The sequence below is a fragment of the Lepus europaeus genome, chromosome X (genome assembly GCF_033115175.1).
Source record: "Lepus europaeus isolate LE1 chromosome X, mLepTim1.pri, whole genome shotgun sequence".
Taxonomy (NCBI): domain Eukaryota; kingdom Metazoa; phylum Chordata; class Mammalia; order Lagomorpha; family Leporidae; genus Lepus; species Lepus europaeus.
This window is the reverse complement of record NC_084850.1, coordinates 727,634-749,523: the sequence shown is the minus strand read 5'-3', so window position 1 is coordinate 749,523 and position 21,890 is coordinate 727,634. Positions and strand designations below refer to the sequence as shown.

The 21,890-nt window shown below is 62.2% G+C and overlaps 2 protein-coding genes across 2 annotated transcripts; one reads left to right on the top strand and one right to left on the bottom strand.

Moving 5' to 3' along the window:
- Window positions 1-4,116: 4,116 nt before the first annotated feature.
- On the top strand, window positions 4,117-5,867 carry LOC133753171 (vasopressin V2 receptor). Its single transcript, XM_062183578.1, has 3 exons — window positions 4,117-4,135; window positions 4,476-5,360; window positions 5,662-5,867. The coding sequence occupies exons 1-3, from the start codon at window positions 4,117-4,119 to the stop codon at window positions 5,865-5,867; spliced, it is 1,110 nt and encodes a 369-aa protein (XP_062039562.1).
- A 1,173-nt stretch (window positions 5,868-7,040) lies between these two features.
- Window positions 7,041-20,401, bottom strand: LOC133753098 (rho GTPase-activating protein 4-like). Its single transcript, XM_062183481.1, has 20 exons — window positions 20,314-20,401; window positions 17,080-17,287; window positions 16,835-16,997; window positions 16,545-16,607; window positions 16,072-16,257; window positions 15,510-15,638; window positions 15,199-15,420; window positions 11,346-11,447; window positions 11,052-11,243; window positions 10,868-10,952; window positions 10,664-10,688; window positions 10,386-10,488; window positions 10,081-10,141; window positions 9,881-9,958; window positions 9,664-9,798; window positions 9,433-9,538; window positions 9,098-9,331; window positions 8,714-9,010; window positions 8,273-8,372; window positions 7,041-7,310 (listed from the first exon to the last, which is right to left on the bottom strand). Exons 1-20 carry the CDS (start codon window positions 20,378-20,380, stop codon window positions 7,101-7,103), a joined length of 2,766 nt encoding a protein of 921 aa, XP_062039465.1. The 5' UTR covers window positions 20,381-20,401; the 3' UTR covers window positions 7,041-7,100.
- Window positions 20,402-21,890: the final 1,489 nt, after the last annotated feature.

The window sequence follows — 21,890 nt, the reverse complement described above, 5'->3', positions numbered from 1 at the left end:
CATAGGGGATGCCAGCAATGCAGGCAGCAACTTTACTGTCTACACCACAGCACTGGCCCCGATCTGCTTCTGATGTAGCTTCCTGTTAATGCGCCTGGGCAAACAGCAGAACATGGCCCCAGTGCTTGGACCCCTGCATCCATGTGGGAGGCCTGGATGGTCATCTGAAGAATGAATCAGCAGATGGAAGACCTCTCTCTCTCTCTCTCTCTCTCTCCCCAGTAACTCTATAAATAATAAATAAATAAATAAATAAAATCTTACCAGAAAGAAAGAGAGAGAGAGAGAAAGAAAGGTGCTCACATCACATATTGAAGTGCCTGGGTTCGAATCCCATCTTCACTTTTTTTCCCCTAAAGATTTTACCCACCACAGTGCCAGTCCCCACCCAAGCTCCTGAGAATGCAGACCCTGGGAAGCAGCAGTTATGGTTCAAGTCCTTGGGTCCCTGCCGCCCATGGGGAATATGTGGATGGGCTCCTGGCCTCAGCCCCAGACCCATCTTGGTCTTTGTGGCATTTGGGAAGTGGACCAGTGGATGAGGGATTTCTGTCCGTCTCTGTCTCTCTTTCAGATGAATGAAATAAATACATTTCACCAATCAAAGCTTGTACTCGGGCGTTTAGAGTAGCCACAGCCTCTGAACAACGACCTATCAGCGGTCATGGTGCCTCCCCCATCCCACAGCTCAGCGCCCAATGGGAACAAGGTGCCGAGCATGGCACAGATAAACCTGCAAGGTGCCAAGGCAACCAGATGCAAAGTCCATCTGATTTATGTAAAATTCAAGAAAAGGCAACTCTACAGTGATGGATCCCTGGTTGCCAGGGTCAAGAGAGGTTGAGTGCAAAGGATCATGGGGGAACGTTGTGGAACAATGCAAATGTCTGTTCTATATCATGATGTTGATGGGGGTTACACAACTGCAGACATTTGTGAAATCTTACCAAACTGCACAATTAAAATTAGTGAATTTTATTGTACGCTAGTCAGACCATAATAAAGCTGATTTTTATTTATTTCAAAGGTGGAGACAGAGACAGACAGACAGACAGAAATCTCCCATCTGCTAGAGCTAGGCCAGGCTGAAGCCAAGAGCTAGGAACTCAATCCCAGTCTCCCAAGCTAGAGGCAAGGAGCCAGCTGCCTAAGCCTTCACCTGCTGTCTCTGCAGGTGCACCTTAGCACAAAGCCGCAATCAGGAGGAGAGCCAAGACTCGAACCTTGCTGCTCGGCTCAGGGATGCAGAAGTCCCGATGCGACTGTAAACCATGCACCTGAGACCCACCCCTACCGCTAATCTGTACACGTCACTCTGGAGAAGGCGAGCAATCGCTGCCTATGCCGCCGCCTGAGCTCAGGACCGAGGGAGGCAGCAGCAAGGACTAGAAGAGCTCCCGACGGGAACCGCCATCAGCTGTCCCTGCGCAGGGACACGTCTCGCCAAAAGCACCCCTCCTCTCAGGCTGCCTGGCCCTTAAAGGACGACCTTGAGGCCGTCTAGGGGCTTAGCCTTGAACTCCTCAACTGGCCCAAGGCAAAGACATTACTTAAAGAGAAACTTAGAGGAGCCAATGTTGTAGCACAGCCAGTTAAAGCCCTGGCCTGCAGCGCCAGCATCCCCTAAGGCTGCCAGTTCGAGTCCTGGCTGCTCCACTTCCAATCCAGCTCTCTACTATGGCCTAGGAAAACAGTAGAAGATGGCCCAAGTCCTTGGGCCCCTGCACCCGTGTGGGAGACCCAGGAGAACCTCCTGGCTTCTGGCTTTGGATCAGCACAGCTCTGGTCATTGCAGCCGTCTGGGGAGTGAACCAGTGGATGGAAGACCTCTTCTGCCTCCACTTCTTTCTCTGTGTAACTCTGACTTTCAAATAAAAATAAATCTTTAAAAAAATTACAGATCCCGTGCCATCATTTGGCGCCTTCCTAGGCAGTATACTCTCCACTCATGCTAGCACCTGCTGGGGTGTGACCTCTCACTGCCTGTGCACCTGTCCCTCTTCTCCCAGCTTCTCCATCACTGTTTCTATGGAGTCCTTGGCTGGCTCCTCCCTCTCTCTCTCTCTGCCTCTTTGTCTCTCTGTCTCTCTCTCTCTCTTAAGATTTATTTATTTGAAAGGCAGAGTAGAGAGAGAGGAAGAGGGAGGTCATCCATCCACTGGCTCACTCTCCAAATGGCTGCCAGGAGCCTGGAACTCCATTTGGGTTTCCCCTGTGGGTGCAGGGCCCCAAGCACTTGGGCCATCTCGCACTGCTTTCCAAGGCGCATCAGCAGGGAGCACCGGGATTCGAACCGGCGCCCATAAGGCATGCCAGCTTGGCAGGCAGCAGTTCAACCTGCTGTGCGATGGCACCGGCCCATCTTCTTCGTCCAGTATATGAAGGGAACACCTTTCAGGTATTTCCTGTGAATAGCCTAGGCAGCAGCAAGGCAGGACTTGAGTCTTGCTTTGTCCTGTTCCCAGTCCAGGAGCCTTCTATGCCAACTAAGAGGTGTCATCGTGTGACAAGAAAATTGGTGTCCTTGATACCAAATCCCCAGAGGCCACCCTGGGCCAGCACCCAAGGGAAGGAAGAAACGAAGTGCTGGGTAGGTAAGACATTTCCCCAGTGGCTTTTCCTGGACTCCTGTGTCTGGGCTAGCTGCAGAGAGAACGCTGGGCTCCAGTGTGCAGGCTTGGGGTGCCAGCCTTCTGCAACCCACTCGCCAAGGGGGCTGCAGAAACCGTGCCACACGTGTACAGGTGCGGTGTGTGAGTGCGCTGTGTGGCACGTGCTTGTGAGTCCACATCCCAGAAAGAGGGGGTGGGCATGGTGCGAAGCTGCCTGCATCTCCAGCCTTGCAGCTCAACAGAGGACAAACAGGAAGGAAGGCGCTGGGTCTGGGCTTCAGGGGCTGAGGGGGAGGGAGGAGGGAGGATGGGAGGGGAGAAAGGGGGGAGGGTGGAAGGACGGCCCCAAGGCCCTGGTCAGGAAACTTCCCTCTTGGTCCCGCCACACGGAACAGGCACAGGGAACACAGGGTGTGGGCATCCTAGCAGGAAGTGTTCATGTGCACGTGTGCGCATGTGTGTGGGTGGGTGGGTGTGCACAAGCCTGTATGCGCACGTGTGTGACAGAGAGCAAGCAAAAGAGTGCCCGAAGGTCGGAAGGCTTCTCCTCCTGGGGGAGATCCGGCCAGGGCAGTGCACGGAGGAGGAAGAGGGTGTGGGTGTCTGGCACCATCCACACGCCAGCCCCTGGGGAGGAAGCCAGATTGCACAGGGGCGCTTTAAGCCTAGCCTGCCTCCCCCCCACTCCCCCACCTCACTTCCTGCCCCTCATCTCCCTGGGTCCTAATTGAGGAGGAGAAGGAGGGGCGTAGGAGGGGCTGTCCTCAGGGTGCTGGAACTGTTTGTCCTTTTACCCCTTCCTCACCACCACCATAAGGGGGACCAAAGGCGCAGTTTTTCCAGGCCATGCCTGGCCTCAGTTTCCCCACTTATAAAAAAGAGAGAGATGTTCTAAGAAGGCAGGCCCCGAGGGGTGGGGGTGGCAGTCCCAGGGCACGAGGCCTGGATGCAGACCACAGAGACAGAGGCCAGGGGCAGGAAGGGAGATGGAGGAGGCTGGGAACCTGCTGCCTGCGGAGAGGGGCCAGGGAGGGGTGTGGGGGAGGGGCAGGGGAGGAAGTCCTCGCCTGGGCAGGTCACTGGGAGGCTGGCTTGGGGCGGGGCGGCGATGGAGAGCAGATCCGGAGCTAGAAGCACCTTCACGCCTCTGCCCAGCTGCCCGGGGAGCCCAAGAGCCCAGCCAGGTAAGGGGCTTCCGAAGGGGCCTCGGGGGTCCAGCCAGCCCCTCCCGCCCAGTTCTCAGTCAGAGCAGGGGTCTATGCGTTCGCCTCGGGTGCCTACTCCCAAGTCTGGCTGGCTGGCCCGCTGGCCTGGGCACCTGTCTGTTTCCCTACCCCTCTCTATCCTGCCTGCGCACACGCCGGCCCGGCAAGCACTGCCCTGAGTCTCCCACCAGCTGCGGTCCAGAGCCCCGGGCGGGTGGAGGGCTGGCCCCTTGGTGGAGGCTGAGTTGGCCCTGTCTCCCGCAGGCACTCAGGACACCTGCCGCGGCCCCATCGTGCTCATGGCGTCCACCACTTCAGGTAGCGTTCCAGCCACTGGGCCCTGCCGGCCCGGCTGTGCTGAGCCCGGTGGCTGAGTGGGTTTGATGGAGGGAAGCAGCCCTTGTTCTGAGACCTTCCTCACCCTCCTCTCCCCCCTGGGGGGTGGGGGGCTGGCAGGAGAGGAGGGGAGGGCAGGCTCTACCCAGCACTCCCGGGCTGGGGCTGGGCTGACGCTGCCCTGTCCTTCCCGGCCCAGGAGCCTGGGGCACAGATGTGGCTTCCGTAGAGCAGGGGAGCGAGGGAAGCGGGAGGCACTGGGTGGGACCCTGCTTGGCCCCGTGCACAGCCGCTGCCTGATTCAGTGCTCCCCCACCCCCAGCTGCACCCAGGCCCCTCTCTCCACCCAGCCCGCCCGGCAACGGCAGCCAGAAGGAGCCAGTGGGCGCCCGGAACCCGGTGCTAGTCCGTGCAGAACTGGCCCTGCTCTCCACTGTCTTCGTGGCCGTGGCCCTGAGCAACGGCCTGGTGCTGGGGGCCCTGGCACGGCGGGGCCGGCGGGGCCGCTGGGCGCCCATGCACGTCTTCATCGGCCACTTGTGCCTGGCTGACCTGGCCGTGGCGCTGTTCCAAGTGCTGCCCCAGTTGGCCTGGGATGCTACCGACCGCTTCCACGGGCCTGATGCCTTATGTCGGGCTGTCAAGTACCTGCAGATGGTGGGCATGTATGCCTCCTCCTACATGATCCTGGCCATGACGCTGGACCGCCACCGTGCCATCTGCCGCCCCATGCTGGCATACCGCCACGGAGGTGGGGCACACTGGAACCGGCCAGTGCTGGTGGCCTGGGCCTTCTCCCTGCTCCTCAGCCTGCCCCAGCTCTTCATCTTTGCCCAGCGCGACGTGGGAGACGGCAGCGGGGTGTTTGACTGCTGGGCCCAGTTTGTGGAGCCCTGGGGCCTTCGTGCCTATGTTACCTGGATCGCCCTGATGGTGTTTGTGGCACCTGCCCTGGGTATCGCCGCCTGTCAGGTGCTCATCTTCAGAGAGATTCACGCCAGTCTGGTGCCAGGGCCATCCGAGAGGGCTGGGGGCCGCCGTGGAGGGCGCCGGACAGGTGGGCCCAGCGAGGGAGCCCGGGTGTCGGCAGCCGTGGCCAAGACCGTGAGGATGACGCTTGTGATTGTCATTGTCTACGTGTTGTGCTGGGCACCCTTCTTCCTCGTTCAGCTGTGGTCTGTGTGGGACCCGGAGGCGCCTCGGGAAGGTGGGTGCGGCTTTGGCCAGGGCCAAGGGGGGCGGTCCTCAGGCTTGGCGGCACACACACACACACACACCTCGCTCCTCCACTCCCTCCCCCCAGCTGCATGCTCACGCGGAGCACCCCTCCCTCGCAGGCGTTAGGAGCACAGCCCCGCCCGGCCACCCTGAGCCTCAGCCTGGCCTCCTGCACCCCGCAGGTCCCCCCTTTGTGCATGCTCATGCGGAGCACCCCTCCCTCGCGGGCATTAGGAGCACAGCCCCGCCCGGCCACCCTGAGCCTCAGCCTGGCCTCCTACACCCCGCAGGTCCCCCGTTCGTGCTACTCATGCTGCTGGCCAGCCTCAACAGCTGCACCAACCCCTGGATCTACGCCTCCTTCAGCAGCAGCGTCTCGTCGGAGCTGCGCAGCTGGCTCTGCTGTGCTCGGAGGCACACTCTGCGCAGCCTGGGGCCCCAAGACGAGTCCTGCGCCACCGCCAACTCCTCGCTGGCCAAGGACACGGCGTCCTGAGAGCTCAGCCACCTGCCTGCCCGGGGCTGGCCCTGGGAACCGCTGGGAGAGAGGGGCCTGTGCAGCAGTGGCCAGAGCCTGCGGTTTGTTGTGCCATACCGTGAGGCCCTGGGCAAGCTCTGCCCCTCTGGGGCTCCCCGGCCCCCGTTGTCCAAGGACATCCTTGGGCTCCAAAACCGTGAGGGACCCCCGAGGCAGCTCCTCTGTGCCTGGCGTGACGGGAGAGTGCAGCAGAGGGCCACGGTGTTGGGGGCGGGGGGGGGGGGGCAGTAGGCAACCTTCCACCCTGGCAGGTGCTCCCCAGGGTGCTTCCTGTCTCTGGCCTCTCCCTTCCCACTGCGGTCGCCAGTAATAACTGCAGCTCATTTCCATGCAGCGAGGGTTCTCCTTGGAGAAGGAACTCAGTGGATGCGGAGGCATTGCACAGACCTCCATGGAGCTCCTCACACCCACAGACGTGTGCACGGCTCTGCAGCCCACGAGGCTGGCAGCCAAGCCTTTAAAGGCACAGGGGCAGGGCCAGTGTTGTGACACAGCGGGCTATGCCACCGCTTGCGATGCCGGCTTCCCCATCAGGGCAGTGGCTCGAGTCCCGGCTCCTCCACGGCTGAAGCAGCTCCCTGCCAGTGCACCTAGGAAAGTAGTGGAGGATGGCCCGGATGCTTGGCCCCTGCACCTGTGTCGGAAGCCTGGATGGACTTTCTGGCTGGCCTCAAGCTGGCCCAGCCCTGGCTGTTGCACCCATCTGGGGAGTGAACTTGTAGATGGAAGATCCTTCTCCCTCTCCCTCTCCCTCGCCCTCGCCCTCTCCCTCTCCCTCTCCCCCTCCCCCCTCCCTCTCCCTCGGGGTTTCAAATAAATCTATTAAGAAAAACAAAGTACAGGTTCCAATCAACGTAGCCCCTGGATAGACAGCTACATGCGGGGGGATGCCCTCCCGACCTGCACCCGCCTGCCCAGCCCCCCGGGACAGAGCTGGCCCACACCGGGGAGTCCACGCACAGGTCTTTATGAATCACCGCCAATGTCCGCCCGCAGCTGAGGGAGAGGCTGATGCGCCCCCCCCACTGCACCCCCCGGCAGAGCCACAGAGAGGCGGGCCCAGCCTCCTGGCTCGGCTGCCTCCCACAGGGCTGACGGAAAGCCTGCGTAGGCTGGCCCGCTTCGCCAGTGGCCTTCTGGGACAGGGCGGGGCCTGTAAAGGAGCCTGGCCAGCAGCTCTGCCACAACAGCTCAGTGTGGCTTGAAGATGGAGTCCGGGCCCTGGGCATGGGACTCTGAGGAGGCGGGCGCAGCCCCGGGGCCACGGGAGAAGCCTTTGCTCCTGCCTAGGCGGCTGCAGGCCACTGGCTTCGGGCTGCGGGCGCCAGGGCCGGACAAGGTAGCCGCCGCTGTCTTTCCCAAGAGCTCCTGAAACACGGACTCCATGTGCTGTGCCACAGCCTGGTGGAGAAGAAAGATGGAGAGGGGCGTCCGGCCAGGGCCCCGCTGCGGCAGGCGGGAAGCCCCCCCCCCCCCAACCCAAGTCCCTGCTGCCACAGCCTCCTGCAGGGATAGCAGTTCCCCTGAAGAAGGGGTCCCCGGGGCTGAGCCTCGGGCTCCTTCTCCTCTCTCTCTCTCTCTCTCTCTCTCTCTCTCCCTCTCTCTCTCCCTCTCTCTCTCTCCCTCTCTCTCGCTGGCTCAGACTGCAAGTCTTCAACCTCTGACTGTGGGAGCCACCAGCACGCTGGGAACTGCAAGGTCAATGCCCCCTGGGGTTTCCCGGCTGCCCCCACCCCGCACACCTGGCCTCTGCCCCCGTATGTCCCCACAACCGTCTTCATGGCCTCCCTGTCCGGCGCGTCGTGCTCGCAGGACCCACCATGCAGAGCAGGGCGTGCGGCCTCGCAGGGCTGTGCCCCTTGCTGGGGCTGCCGGCAGCTCTGCTCCTGCGAGAGCTGCTGCCGCCCCACCCGGCTCCCCAGCCACCCCTTCCTGCCTCCTGCCTCCTGCCTCCCTGCCATCTGTCCTCCTCCTCCTCCCTGGTGTGCCAAGCACCTGCCGCGTCACTGCCTGTCACCTACCTCGGCTCTCGATGCCAGCCTTCAAGTCTGCCCAGAGCCCGTTGTTCGCGACCGTCACGACAGCCGGGGCCCACCCCTGCTGCCTCCCCGCGCCACAATGTGTGCGCCCCACGTCCCAGCCAGGCCGAGGGCCTTGTGTTTCCTACCCCGCCTCCACCACACACACACACACACACACACACACACACCCTGACCACCTCGCCCGCCTGCCCCCTTGTCTGGAGGACTACGAGGGTGGAGATGGGAACCTCAGAGGGGAGGAGTTAGGGTCACGAGGGGAAGCAGAGACCTGACCCCGGGAGAGGGCCTGCCACGTGCCATACAGCCTGTCCCAGCTCTCACCTTGTCCACCTCCACTGGCCGCTCCGGGGACGTGGGGAGCAAGCAGTGTCGTCTGCGCCCAGGCGGGCCCACGGTCTCTGCTGGGGTGCCTGGTTCCGGCCTGCAGGGCACAGACAGTGAGCCTGGTGAGGGCCCAGGAAGTCCCCGAGCTAAACCAGCAGTGGCTTCTCCCATGCCGGGGGTGGCCACAGCAAAGAGGTGGGCCCTGTGGGTTCCCCCACCCCCAAGCTCCTCCAGGGCTGCATTCGGCCCTGGCCCTTTCTCCACGTCCCTCATCTGAAAACGCCTCCCAGCTCCTTGCGGCTGATGCCTGAGCCCAGCCACTTCCAGCCTGGCCCTGTGGGGGCAGCCTGTGGCCCCCACGTCTGTCAGAAATGGCGATTCTCAGGCTCTGGCTGGGCCTACAGAATCCCCGGTCGGGCGGCGGCACGGCTCACTCACCCCGCGGGCAGCGTGATGTACTTGTGTGGAATGAGGCCCCGCACGCCGCCCAGCTCACCCCGCCACCAGTCAGGCGAGGCCCGCGTGTGCAGCCGCAGCACGTCCCCGCGCTGGAACGTGAGCTCGTGTGCCGTGCGGCCCGTGTAGGCGAAGCAGGCCACAGCCTCCGTGACGGCCCCCGGCTCCGAGGGTGGCACCAGGCAGGCCCCCAGGGCGGGGCCGGAGGAGGGCGTGCCTGCCAGTCCCTCAGCCTCCTCTGGCTCGGTCTCCCCCGCCAGGCCCTCCAGCTGCACATCCCTACGGTTGGGAGCAGAGGGAGGCAGGTGAGGCGGGCTCCCTGGCTCCGCTCCCCCACCCCCGCCACGGGCAGGGCCAAGGGCATACCCCAGGCAGCTGGCGGACGGCGGCGCCATGCACTTCTCGTACACGGGGCCCGGCAGCACGCTTGCGGGCGGGAACACCTTGGACGGCTGCATGATGAGGGTCTGCACCAGCTGGTTGAGGCGGCCCTGCAAGGCCACAGGGTCCTGGCCCGCAGGGACGGGCAGCAGCGTGGGCCCGAAGCACACGGCCAGGTTGTAGGGGTCCATCATGTTCTCGTCGCTGTACTGGGCCAGGCTGGGGCGGGGGAGGGACACGTGGGTCACAGGTGAAGAGCTCCCGGGCAGTGTCCCCTCCCAGCCGCACTGGCAGCTCGCCTGGCCCCCAGGAACACTCACTGGTTGAGGAAGCTGAAGAGGTAGCGCAGCACCACCAACACCGCCGCGGGCAGCTTGGCCAGCAGGTGGCTCACGGACTCCACGCGCTCGGCCACGGCCTCCAGCTCTGCGACCCAGGGACACACACACACCACCCCCCACGGCCACCACCACCAAAGACAGCCACGTGAGTAGGCCGCAGCCACTGGGGAGCAGCCCTCCCACCCAGCCGGCCTCAGGCCCCGACCTCACCCGCAGAAGCCAAAAGCTCATGAAACAGGTCCAGAGGGAAGAGGGGGGGCTCCAGGCTCCGGAAGTAGAGCTTCAGCACCCCAGCCACGGAGTCCAGGTCGTGCATTGTGCAGCCTTCCACCAGCGGGTCCTCCCCTGCAGGCGGCGACTCACGGGTGAGCCCCAGCACACCTGCTCCGCCCCCGCCTCCACTCCCACCCAACCTGCCTGTCCCCACCTCTCTCGAAGGCATCGCGGATCTCTGAGACCCGGGGCTGGGCACCCGACACCCGGAAGATGCCCTCGTGCTGCAGGCCTGCGGGAGGGGGAGGAGCTGGTGAGCGCCACCCAGTCCCCTCCCAACTGCCTCCAGGGTGGGCCCCGCCCCTGCAAGAGGTGCCAGGTGTGAGGTGCAGGTGCCGGGGCAGCTGCTCTTACCGTTGAGGTTAATGAAGCGGATACAGCTCTCCACCACCAGGGGCACGGGCTGGCCTGAGCTCTGGGGACAGAGAGGGCATTTGCTACACCACCGGCAAAGCGTGTCCAGCCCTGCAGTGTGTTAGAGCCCCTCCTAGGTGCCTGATAGTGCTGATGCTATTTTGGGTAGTGACTTACAGCTTATTGGCAACTTGTTCGCTGCTGGAACACAACATGCAATCAAACTCAGGGAAGGTTAGGAACTCTGTGGCTGGCCCAAGGCTGGAGAAAGAGCTGAAGGTGCAAGTCCCAGGCCAAGCCAGTACCTGGATAAACTTCTGCATGTCTCCCCCAAAGAGTCTGTGGTTATACTGGGAACTAGGGCGAGGCTGGCGGCTCTTCTGGAACTTTCTCTGCGTGTACTGGGTTCTGTAGTGGATGGAAGACGGACCGGAGGAGAGTGAGCACACAGAAGAGGATGCCCCACCTCCCAGCCCAGCCAAATAGCCCTGGACCTCTCTAGTGGTCTCTGGAGCCACTGGGCCTGTGGGTACCTAGGCCGGGAGGAACAGGCAGCAGAGCCTGTGCCCCTGGAAGCACTCACCGAGACATCACCTGCTCCTTGGCACCTGTGGGGAAGGAGACAGCAGTCTGTAGAAGGCTGGGGTCTTCGGGGCACCCCAGAGAGACAGGCACAGCCTGAGGGCTTAGGGGAAGAGCAGCTCCAAGGGCTGCAGAGGGGACGTCCCTTGTCCGGAGGGCAGGTGTAGCTCCTGCCCTGGGCCAGGAGGAGGGAGAGTAGGCGCACCTCGCTGGATGGCCTCCTGTAGCTTCTCATGCTTGGCCTGCAGCTTGGCAAGGACACTCCGCCCGCTCAGGTACTCCTGGAGTTTCTAGGAAGCCCGAGAAGAAGTCACAGCTTTAGCCCCACCAGGACCTCGTGCACCGCCCCCCACTCCATCCTGGCCCTGCCCTCCCAGGTAGCCCCCCACCATGATGTAGAAGCTCTCCGTCTCCTGTTGCTGGCCCCGCCTCCGGCCCAGCTGCCGAGCGCCGGGGTCGGAGCTGGTGGACTTGAGGGACTCGGTGGAGGGGCTGGCCTGGAAGGAGTCCAGCGCGTCCCCGTCATCTGACGCCACCACCTCCAGCAGCGCCTGCAGTGTCGCCTTCAATGTCTTGTTCACCTGGGGAGGCGACAGGAAGCCCAACTCAGCAGACGCGGGAAGAGGTGGCCACGGCAGCCAGCTGCCGCTCCCCAGCCCCACCCCGAGCCAGGCCACCCGTACCTCCTCGGTCTCGATCGTCTGCCGGTCCAGGCGGCTCTGGATATTCTGGGCTCTGGGCAGAAGCTCGTCCCTCAGCTCCATCTCCACCTGGATCTCAGCCACCTGCAGGGGGCAGTGTGCAGGGGGCTGAGGGCCGCGCCTGGGTTGGAGGGAACCACCCTGCCCCATGGCTAAAGCCTGCAGAAGGTATCTCCCTAGGGAACTGAACACGCATGTCCGTACCAAGACTTGGCAGCAAACGTTCATGGCAGCATTCCTCCTGACAGCCCACAGGTACAAACAACCCAAATAGCCCCCAACTGACGAATGCAGAAGCATGTGCGGCTGCCCACGCAATGGGATCGCATTCAGCCATGCAAAGGAATGGGGCAGGGGCTGGCGCTGTGGCGTGGCAGGTAAAGCCGCCACCTGCAGCGCTGGCATCCCATATGGGCCCTGGTTCAAATCCCGGCTGCTCCACTTCTGATCCAGCTCTCTGCTATGGCCTGGGAAAGCAGTAGAAGATGGCCCAGGTCCTTGGGCCCTTGCACCCACGTGGGAGACCTGGAAGAAGCTCCTGGCACCTGGCTTCTGGCTTTGGATTGGCGTAGCTCTGGCCATTGTGGCCAACTGGGGAATGAACCAGGGGATGGAAGACTCTCTCTCTCTCTCTCTCTCTCTCTCTCTCTCTCTTTTTCCCCTCCCTCTCCTCTTTCTGTGTAACTCTGACTTTCAAATAAATTAATTAATCTTTAAAAAAAAAAAAGAATGGAGCAGGCACGTGGCACACTAATGCTCAACCTGGGAACCAGCAGGTGGTGGTTCAAGTGCTTGGGCCCCTGCCACGCACTTGGGAGCTCCTGATGCAGTTCCTGGCTCCTCGGCTCTGATCTGGCTCAGCTCTGGCTGTTTGTTGCAGGTATTTGGAGAGTGAACCGCCAAATGGAAGGTATTTATCTCTAGTGCTCTCTGTCTCTCTCCGCCTTTCAAGTACAGAGTGGTTTATTTATAAGAGAGAGAGAGAGATCACTCTTCCACTTCTGATCCAGCTCTCTGCTGATGCACCTGGGAGGCAGCAGGTAATGGCCCAAGTGCTTGGGTCTCTGCCACCCATGTGGGAGACCCGGATGGAATTCCAGCCTCTTGGCTTCAGCCTGGCTCACCCCAGCTATTGCAGCCATTTGGGGACCGAACCAGCAGATGGAAGGTGTGTGTGTGTGTCCCTCTGTCTCTCCTCCTCTCCCTGTCACTGTGCCTTAAAAAAAAAAAACCTTTTCAAAATAATAAAAGAATTCGCTGAAAAGGGAAGGCAGCACCAGTCCATGCGAAAACATGGACGGACCTTGAAAACATTATGCTCAGTGAACAGAGCCAGACATGAAAGGCCACACCGTGTACGCAGTCATTTACATGAGCAAACGTGCGGAGAAAACGCCGCACAGGCAGGCGCACCAGGGGCCGGGCGTGGGGGGCGTGGCCATGCTGGGATGCCGACAGTGCCGCTGAATGCTCAAGGCTGACCTGCCTGGCGTGTGAGTTCCATCTCAATAAAGCTGCTTCTGGAAAACAAAGACTGCCGTGGAGGGCTGCGCTGGGAGCCCCAAGAGACCGCGCCCAGGCAAAGGAGAGGACACAGGGGACGCGCGGACTGGCAGGCAGAGAGCAGCCTGCACCCTGGGCAGCGCTGCAGGCAGTGAGGAGCCCGCTGCTGCTGCCGCTGCTTTTTTCTGGTTTATAAAAGCTATTAGTTAATTGATTGATTGATTGATTTGAAAGGCAGAGTGATGAGACATGGATCTTCCATCCACTGGTTCACTCCCCGGATGGCCACAACACCCAGGGCTGGGCCAGGCTGAAGCCAGGAGCCAGGAACTCCATGCGGGTCTCCCACGTGGGTGCAGGGGCCCAAGCACTTGGGCCATCTTCTGCTGCTTTCCCAGGTGCATTAGCCGGGAGCTGGATCGGAAGTGGAGCAGCCGAGACTCAAATGAGCATTCAGTTATGGGAAAAAGGCATCCGAAGCATTTAACCCACTGCGGCACAATGCCCACCCTGAGTCCACTCTTTCAGACATGTAAGTATCTACAACACTCAGACATTGTAAAGCTGGCCCCCCCACGGGGGGTCAGCCCCATGGCGTAGCGGGTAAAGCCGCCGCCTGCAGCGCCAGCATCCCATATGGGCACCAGTTTGAGTCCTGGCTGCTCCACTTCCAATCCAGCTCTCTGCTATGGCCTCGGAAAGCAGGAGAAGATGGCCCAAGTGTTTGGGCCCCTGCACCCACATGGGAGACCCAGAAGAAGCCTTTGGCTACTGGCTTTGGATCGAGCCAGCTCTGGCTGTTGCGGCCATTTGGAGAGTGAACCAGCAAATGGAAGACTGACCTCTCTTTCTCTCTGTCTCTCTGTCTCTCCCTGACTCTGCCTCTATGTAACTCTGCCTTTCAAAATGAACAAATAAATATTTTTAAAAATTAAACATATAGGGGCCAGCATTGTGGCATAGCAGCTTAAGCTGCCACCTGCAGTACCAGCATCCCATATGGGTGCCAGTTCAAATCCTCGCTGCTCCACTTCTGATCCAGCTCACTGCTAATGTACTGAGAAGGCAGAGGAAGATGGCCCAGGTCCTTGGGCCCCTGCCACCCACGTGGGAGACTCAGAAGAAGCTTCTGGCTCCTGGCTTCAGATTGGCCCAGCTCTGGCCATTGCAGCCATCTGGGGAGTGAACCAGTGGATAGAAGATTCTCTCTCTCTCTCTCTCTCTCTCTCCTCTATCACTCTGCCTTTCAAATAAATCAGTCTTTTTAACAAATAAAATGGAATGACACATAGGGAGTGAGGACTGTGTTATCTGCAGGTGGCTCAGGGAAGGGATACAGCGAGCGGCAGCAGGAGGTAGTCCTAGGGATAGGGAGGACATTCAGACCCGTGTGCCCACGGCGAGGACCCGTGAGGACAGGCTGCTCAGTGAGGCTAGGCAGGCACAGCAGGACAAGTCACGTCGGGGTCCACCTAGAGGAGTGGCGCTCACAGAGACACACAGCAGCAAGCCGGGGCCAGGGCCTGCGAGCTGGTGCTGTGCGCAGAGCCTCCTACAATCTTTCCAACAAGGGACAAAAGCTCTGGGGAGAAAGATGTCACACGAGATGCCCAGACTACCTGTAACCTCCTACAGGGAAACGGATTTCAGCCTGAATTCTACGCCTGGCCCAAGTACCAACCAGTGGCGGCGAGGAATAGGGACAGCCCCAGATACGCCAAGTCCAGACACCACTGGTGCAGGCGCCCACCGAGAAACCACGCAGACGTGGCTCCCAGGAGAGGGAGGGCAGCCATGGGCAAGGGCAGCCGCAGAGCCCTAGGCCAAGGCGGGACAGGGCTCAGCCGTGACCAGGCTCTGCTGTCAGCACAGCATCAACGCGGGATGTTCGTTTGTCCCCAAAGTCGGAGGTGATTGCACAGTGAAAAAGGACGAGGGGGCGGCGTGAGGCTGCCTGTGGGGTCTGGGCCCAAAAGTCAGCGGCAGCCCCGTGTGACCCCTCAGGAACGCCGCCATCCAACTCTAGAGGAAAGTAACTCAAGCCCCACGTCAGCCACTACGGCGGCCCACGCATGCCGGGACCGAGCCGGAGGTGTCGCCTCATACTGCTTGTGTGGGCTTACTTCCTTCCGAATCTGCAAGCGGAAGAATTTCAAACATACAGGAGCATATGGTGCCTCGGAGCTGGGGAAACTTCTCTAGGGAGCCACCCGGCCCGAGCCCTGGGGAGCAGGGGGCTGCGCCCGGCGGTTTGCATTGCCCCCATGCAGTCTACGCGGAGTCGGCTCCAGTGAAGACCAGACCCTGCCAAGCCCTCTGCCCTGTGCCTCACCTCATCGCCCTCATGGGGCTGGTAGTCAAAACGCAGCGGGGGGCAGAAGGCCGTCGCATGCACCTCAAGCACCTTGGCCTTGTCCCCTGGGGGATCCAGGGCCTCCAGGGCCTCCTCCAGGCTGCACAGGCCCTGCATGTGAGAGGCCTGGGTGCGGCTCTCAGCAGCCACGTAGCTCCGGAGTGCCTGCCCCAGGGCCAAGTGGAAGCCTGTGTCACAGCACTGCGGAGAGGCAAGGAGACACTCGGTGGCTGCGGCACGCCCTGTGGTCGCTGGCGCCCGGGGCCGCTGCCCACCCACCCAGGACTCACGTCCATGAGGTCCAAGATGTCGCGCAGGTAGTAGTTGCTGACGGCAGCATTGACGCTGGCCAGGCTCAGCAGGTATTCATTCCGTGCCTTTGTGCACTGGAGTTTGTGCTCCAAGAACTTGGCGTGACGCTGCTCGGGACAACGAAGTGCACAAGCATCATGAGCTCAGCCTCCCCCCACCTCCGCCCTCTCCAGCCAGCGGCCCTGGGCTCCCTGGGATAGGCCCCAGCAGCCCCGCCACGTGCCTGGCCACGCCCCAGCTCTTCACCGCCACTTCCAGTCCTCGAGTAAGGGAAAGGCAGGGTCTGGGAGAAGGGAGAGGCGACGACAATGGCTGCCCTGGGCTCAAGGACTCTCCTCCCGCTCTGTGTCTCAGGCCTACTGGCACTGTCCTCCACTACTGTCCCTAGCTGGAAGAACCCTCCAGAGGCAGCAGCGCTGAGCAGGCCAAGGCCCGCCCCCTACTGGAGGTCTGTGGTTCTGCTCCCTTCCTGTGCACCTGGTAGGCCCGGGGGGAAAAGCTGAGGACAGGGACAAAGGGCCTGGAGCCCTGCAGGCCCACCTTTTCCACCAGCCGCCCGCCCTTCTTCACGGAGCTCTTGCGGAGGGGCCCTGCCTCAGTGGCGGCGGCAGCGGGGGCCGCAGGGGCACTGCGGCCTGCCCGCTTCTCCTCTTGTCGCTCAGCTTCTCGGAGCTTGGCCTCGGCGTTCACGCTCTCCACGTGATACGCGTGGTAGGTCTTCTTGGCCTGCAAAGAGGCCAAGGCCAGGCAGCTCTGCTGAAGGCCATGACCACAGCCAGCCCTCGCCCCCTCCCCCAACTCCCGGCCCATGTGGCACTGGGACCTGGCACCCACACGACCCCACGTGAGAGCTTAGCGTAACAGCCGTGAGGCCACAGCAGGTCCCCTACACCCTGGTCTCCCCTGGAGCCCAAGGTGGGGGAATGAGATGGCGTGGAGTGTTCTTGCCCTGCTCTGATTGGTGCTGCTGCACGGGGTCCTCGGGGCAGCCCTGCTCCCTGGCCAGTCCTCACCGTCTGCAGCTCTGACACCACCTCCAGGAGCTCCTCCTGCAGCTGCTGCACCAGGTCCTTACTCTAGAGGCAGACGGGAGTGTGAGCAGCACAGCGGCCGCCGCCTGGGGTGCCCGCCGACCTCCACACCGGGCCGTCTCGGGCCAGGCAGGTGCCCTCCGCTCAACACCTGCCTGGCCTCCCTCCCGTGCCCTCCGAGCTGCAGCGCCCACAGCCTGAGCCCCCATCAGCTGCCCTCACTAGATCCCAAGGCTTCCCAGCACTCCCACAGCCCAGGACAAGAGCCTTACCTTCCGCACGATGCGTCCCACATCCTCTGCGATGTGGCTCAGGCGCTGGGCTGAGGGCCCGGCTAATGCCTCGCTGAGGGCTGCGCTCTCCCGGCTCTGCTGCCGCGTGTGCTGCAGCAACACGGCCCAGCAATGCAAGGGTGACAAGAGGGAAGGCTCCTTCCTGAGAGCAGAGGGGCACTCAGGCCAGGCCATGGGAGCTTCGGGCCCCCGGGCCACGCACTGGGGCCCGCTGCACTACCTACCGGAAGCTTTGGTGCTCCCGGCTGCTGCCCCCCAGGCGGCCTCCGCGGCTGGAGAAGCGCTCTGCCAACTTCTCCAGGCCCCGGGAGTACTCGAGCTCCACCTCGGCGCGGCGACGCGTGAACTCGGCCAGCTCCTGCAGCAGCTCCCGCCGAAGCTCGCCCTGCAGCTCCAGGCAGCGCAGCTGCTCACTCAGCTGCCCGCGCATCTCTGCGGAGGAGCACGGGCTCAGGCCTGCGCTGGCTCAGTGGCCCAGGCCAGGAACACCAGCGCAGGGTGGGAGGGGCAGGGACGCTCGGACCCCTGCCCTGCCCGCGCCCAGGGTCCACGTGCCTGGCCCCGGCTAAGGGCTGGGGCGAGACAGGTCTGGGCTCAGAGAAGGCTCCTGGGGAAGTGTCCCTGGAGCTGGGGCTGATGGACAATGGCCAGACCCTCCTGGTTGAAGAGGCAGGGGAAGGGCGTCACAGCAGGAGGGCAGAGCTGGGCAAAGGCCCCGCCCGGAGCTGTTCACGACCGGGGACCACAGGGCCGCCCCGGGCGCCTTGCAGCTTGGCTTCTGGGCCCTGCCTGGTTCCCCTGCCACTTCCTTCCCCCTGGGCTCCCAGGAGCCTGGCGCACAGCCTGCGCTGAACTCACGACCTCAGTGGCCAGGAGCGCTGCCCGTTAGCCCCAGGGAAAGGCAGCCCCGCGGTGAGAGCGGTGAGGGGGGGGGGGGGGACAGCAGGAGCTGATCGGCGCCGGTAGGTCAACGGATGGTGCGGGGCTGGCCGTGTCTCTGGTCCCCAGTTCCTGCTCCCAGTCGCCCACCCACCCCAAGGGGAGAGCCACACCCAGGGCCCCACACCACCATGGGCCTTCTGACACCTTATCGTTCGCATGATTTGGCAACGCTGCTTCCCCGCCCCCGCCCCCCCCCCCCAGACCCAAAGCAAAGAAGTGCTTGAGCGAGCGACTTAAGCAACCTGCTGGAGACACTGGGGCAGGCACATTTAAGACACAGGGTTGGAGAGGGCTGGCCCAGTGCCTGCCCTCCCAGAGCTGGGACCAAAATGGGAGGACAGATGGCAACTGGGTACGCATATACCAGAATGTCCAAGAGCAGTGGGAGCTAAGACAGACACACAAGGCACGGTGGGGGTGGGGTCAGTAGAGGGGAGTCCAAGAAGGGGCAGGACAGATGGCCTCACGCACATGTGCGGGGAGGCCTCCCAGTGACGGATTCCAAGTGACATGGGAGCCACAGAGGTGTGGTCATGTGAGCCGGCTTCATCTCCAGGGCCGTACGGAGCCCAGGTGGCAGTCACTGAACTAGAGACTGAGGGAGCCACCTGGAACAGCTCAGTGCCATTGGATGGCTCTCCTGCCGGTGACGTCCCAGAGCGCAGGCCCAGCAGTGCACTTCCCAGGACCTCCTGGTGGAGGACGCCTCTATTCTCAGCACCCCAGCTTTCGGTGGGGGTGCCCTCTCGCGCTGACTCCAGGCCCCCGACACCTGGCTGAATGCATCACCCCGCCCTCGGCCCCTCCACCCGCAGTGGGCTAGCTCGGTGAGGGACCCAGGCACCACGATCCGATCCTACGCCTTTTCCTGGAATTCCTGAGGAGGAATCACGTCTTTCCACCGAGGGGCCAGGCTGGGTAAATGCGCGCCTCGGCTGGGAGCGCCTCCCTATGGTGAAATGAACTCAGGCCAGGGCAGAGCCCAGGACACCGAGGGTAAGACCCGGAAGGAGCCACATGTTCCACCCAAGGCTGGCCTTGGGAACTGAGCCCTTAGGGCTGTGGGCCAGGTGGGCTGGGCCCGGACGCCAGTGATTTCACGTAGGAATGTCCTCGCGGACTCAGAGGAGCACGTGGGGGCTTCGCCCTCTGGAGCCTGCCCGGCGCTCCTGGCACACGCATGTTCTAACCCTGGGGACGCATTACTAGGGACTGGAACTGAGTGGAGCGGCGACCCACGGCGCTGTTTCTCCTTCACTGCCGCCTTGCCCCCACACTAAGTGACACCCTCGCCGCAGAGGGTCCGAGCACCCTTCCTTGAGCCGCGTGAGTCATTTCAGGGCAGGAACTGGGTCCCCCTGGCTCCACAGTGTGTTCCCAGGGCCTGGGTCACACACAACACATGCACACAAACATGTGGCAAAAGGCAGCAGAGAAGCCCGTGTGCTTGACTTGCAGAGCTGGGCCTGAGGCCCCAGCACACTTCCTGTGAGCATGGCATTCGCTCTCACTTCTGCTGACAAGGGAAGCGAATGAGAAGATGGCCTCCCAAAGCGCGACTGTGCTGACCTTTCCGAATTTAGGGAGTCGAGCCAGTCCCCCTGATTTCCTAGCGCAGTAGGGGGCGGGTGGGAAACAGAAGCTAAGAATGTCAGAGAGCCAGAGCAAGCGAGGAACGGACATCTGAAGACAGTCTTCCTCCAAACCCCAAAACTGCAGGGTCAATTATCTGATCCGTATTTGCTGATCCAAGAGTTTTCAAAGCGCTTCAGCTTCGTGGTGTTTGGAGAGCTGCAGCCACCTCAAGCGAGCTCTGCACAACAGAGGGAGGCACTGGGGCACCCTTGGGTATAGATGCTGGCATTGGCTAATTACATCGGAACCCACACCGCCATAATCCCTAAAACGGAGCGAGTGACAGTGACAAAGGGGACAGGCGGCTGAAGGCACTAGGGCCCTCAGATGCTGCCTCTTTGCCTTTGCAAGAGTGCCCTGGCCCTAAGACTGGCAGAAGCTACCAGCGAATGATTTGCAAAGCTCATTTGCATGTGATTTGCACAAGGGTGTTTACCAGAGCCAAAAGACGTCTCACATCAGAAGGTTGCAGCGAAGTCACCCTGTTCAAGCCAAGACTCACTACATCGGCTTGACCCAGGGACGGTGGCTGTCCCTCCTGAGTCACTCGGTGCCCCAGGGGGGGGAGTACAATGCTGTGAGGATGAGCAGCCCGCTCCCTCCACTCCCCGAATGTCTCTCCCACCCCCCAGCAAAGTCAAAGCGATCAAGCGAGGAAGAGGGAGAGCCAAGGAGCGCAGAGATGGGGCCGGAGGGAGGATGGGGGACTCGCGGGCGCCAGGAAGCCAGCAGGGGCTTCGGGCTCCCTCCTCCACCCACCTCCACAGGTCGCTGGCACAGAGCAGCGTCCGAAGGCTGAGCGGGCGAGCCGCTTCCAACTCTCCCACGACCTCTGGGGTCTCCGCAGAGAACCAGGTCAGGAGCACCCGGCGCCCTCTCACCTTTAATTTGCGTCTCATACTCGGCCTGCGGGCCCCGCTCCCGCCGCAGCTTTCCGTGTGCGGCCATGAGGGCCGGGCGGCAGCGCCGTCGAGCCCCGCTGCTCCCACGCGGCCACGAGCAGGCCGGGCGCTGGGACCGGGGGCGCTGCGACCAGCACCCTGCATGGCTCCGCCCCGCGCCGCCCCGCCCCCAGCGAGGCCCCCGACGGGACGGGGCGGGGCGGTCCGGGCCTGGTACTGCCCCTCTCAAACCCACTGCTCCCGGGCCTTACTGCCCCGCCCCCTGCACCGGCACCTGGGCTGCCTGTGTCCCCAGCCCAGCCGCCAAGTGGCTAGGACCAGAGGGAGAGCCCCACTTGGGCCGCCCTGCTGGCGTCCCCCCATGACCTCCAGTGGGCAGTGCACCACAGCTGCTCCACACCGGAGACTCCCCACCCCCAGCCCACTTTCCCCAGCCTCCCAGGACACCAGATGGGGCCCTCTGTTCCCAGGTCACAGCCCTGAGAGTCCTAAGCAGCCTGGAGAGCTGGAGTGGGAATGCTCCCCCCCTTCTTTCCCTCCAGGCCCTGGGGCAGGGGAGGGAGTGGGGTTCAGCTATGGTTCCCCTTCTGTTCTACCCTATAGGGAGGAACAAGCCTCATTTCCTCATAGGTGGTTACCACTTCCTGCTGCCGGAAGAGGCTCTTCTAGCTCCTTTCCCCTGCAGCTTGCACCTGCCCTGTCCTAGGCCTGAGGTTGGGGGGGTACTCCCCTCAGAGCAACCCCTTCGCTAGCCTGGGGCAACTCTTAGGGCCGCCCTCATCCAGGGCAGTGGGGTTGCCTTTCAACTCTGTCCACCAACTGGAAGCCACAGGGCAACAGCTTTTCTCCAGCCAACTGGAAAGATGGAAGGTAGGTGGTGGGTGACAAGCCACACTAGACAACTGTCTTCAGTTTGATGGAGGAAGCCCTGTAATTTCAGATGGTGCCCAGGGAGGCAGGCCCACAGCACTAGATGCTGCTGAGCCCCGGATGTATCTGCCGCCTTGCGCTGTCAGCCATCAATCCTCTTGCCTGAAGAAGACACACTCCCTCGGCTGCCTGTCCTCCCAGCCCCAGTATTGAGGCCTGTCTCTGCACCACTGCCATGTGTCCACACAGCTTTGAGCTGCAAAGCCTGGGAGTCCTGCAGGCGTCCAGGACTTGGACTTCCAGCAACTGGCGTCAGATGTAGCAGTGTCGGGGCAGGCGTTCGGCTCAGCGGTTAAGATGCCTGTGCCCAATAGCACAGTGCCTGGACCTCCCTGCTAATGTGCAGCCTGGAGGCAGCAGGTGATGGCTCGAGTAGATGAGTCCCTGCCACCCACGGGAGAGACCCAGATGGAGCTCCAGGCTCCTGGCTTTGGCCAGCCCCAGTGCAGTCTGTTGTGGACACTTGGGGAACAAACCAGCAGATGGAAGATACCTCTCTCTGTGCGTCTTTGCCTTTCAAACAAAATGAAAATAATTTATTTCTTAAAAAGAAGTGCTGGGGCTGAGACTGTGGTGTAGTGGGTCAAGCCACTGCTGGCAGTGCTGTCATCCCATATGGGCGCCAG

What these genes read in the sequence shown, in the direction of transcription:
- LOC133753171 (XM_062183578.1), top strand. An exon ending in CCCGGAGGCGCCTCGGGAAG is followed by an intron (nt 5,361 to 5,661) that starts GTGGGTGCGGCT and finishes TACACCCCGCAG; the next exon opens with GTCCCCCGTTCGTGCTACTC.
- LOC133753098 (XM_062183481.1), bottom strand. Translation starts at nt 20,380, where the DNA reads ATGGCCGCACACGGAAAGCTGCGGCGGGAGCGGGGCCCGCAGGCCGAG. An exon ending in TGGGACGCATCGTGCGGAAG is followed by an intron (nt 16,608 to 16,834) that starts GTAAGGCTCTTG and finishes GTCTGCCTCTAG; the next exon opens with AGTAAGGACCTGGTGCAGCA. An exon ending in ACATGCAGAAGTTTATCCAG is followed by an intron (nt 10,142 to 10,385) that starts GTACTGGCTTGG and finishes CTCTGTCCCCAG; the next exon opens with AGCTCAGGCCAGCCCGTGCC.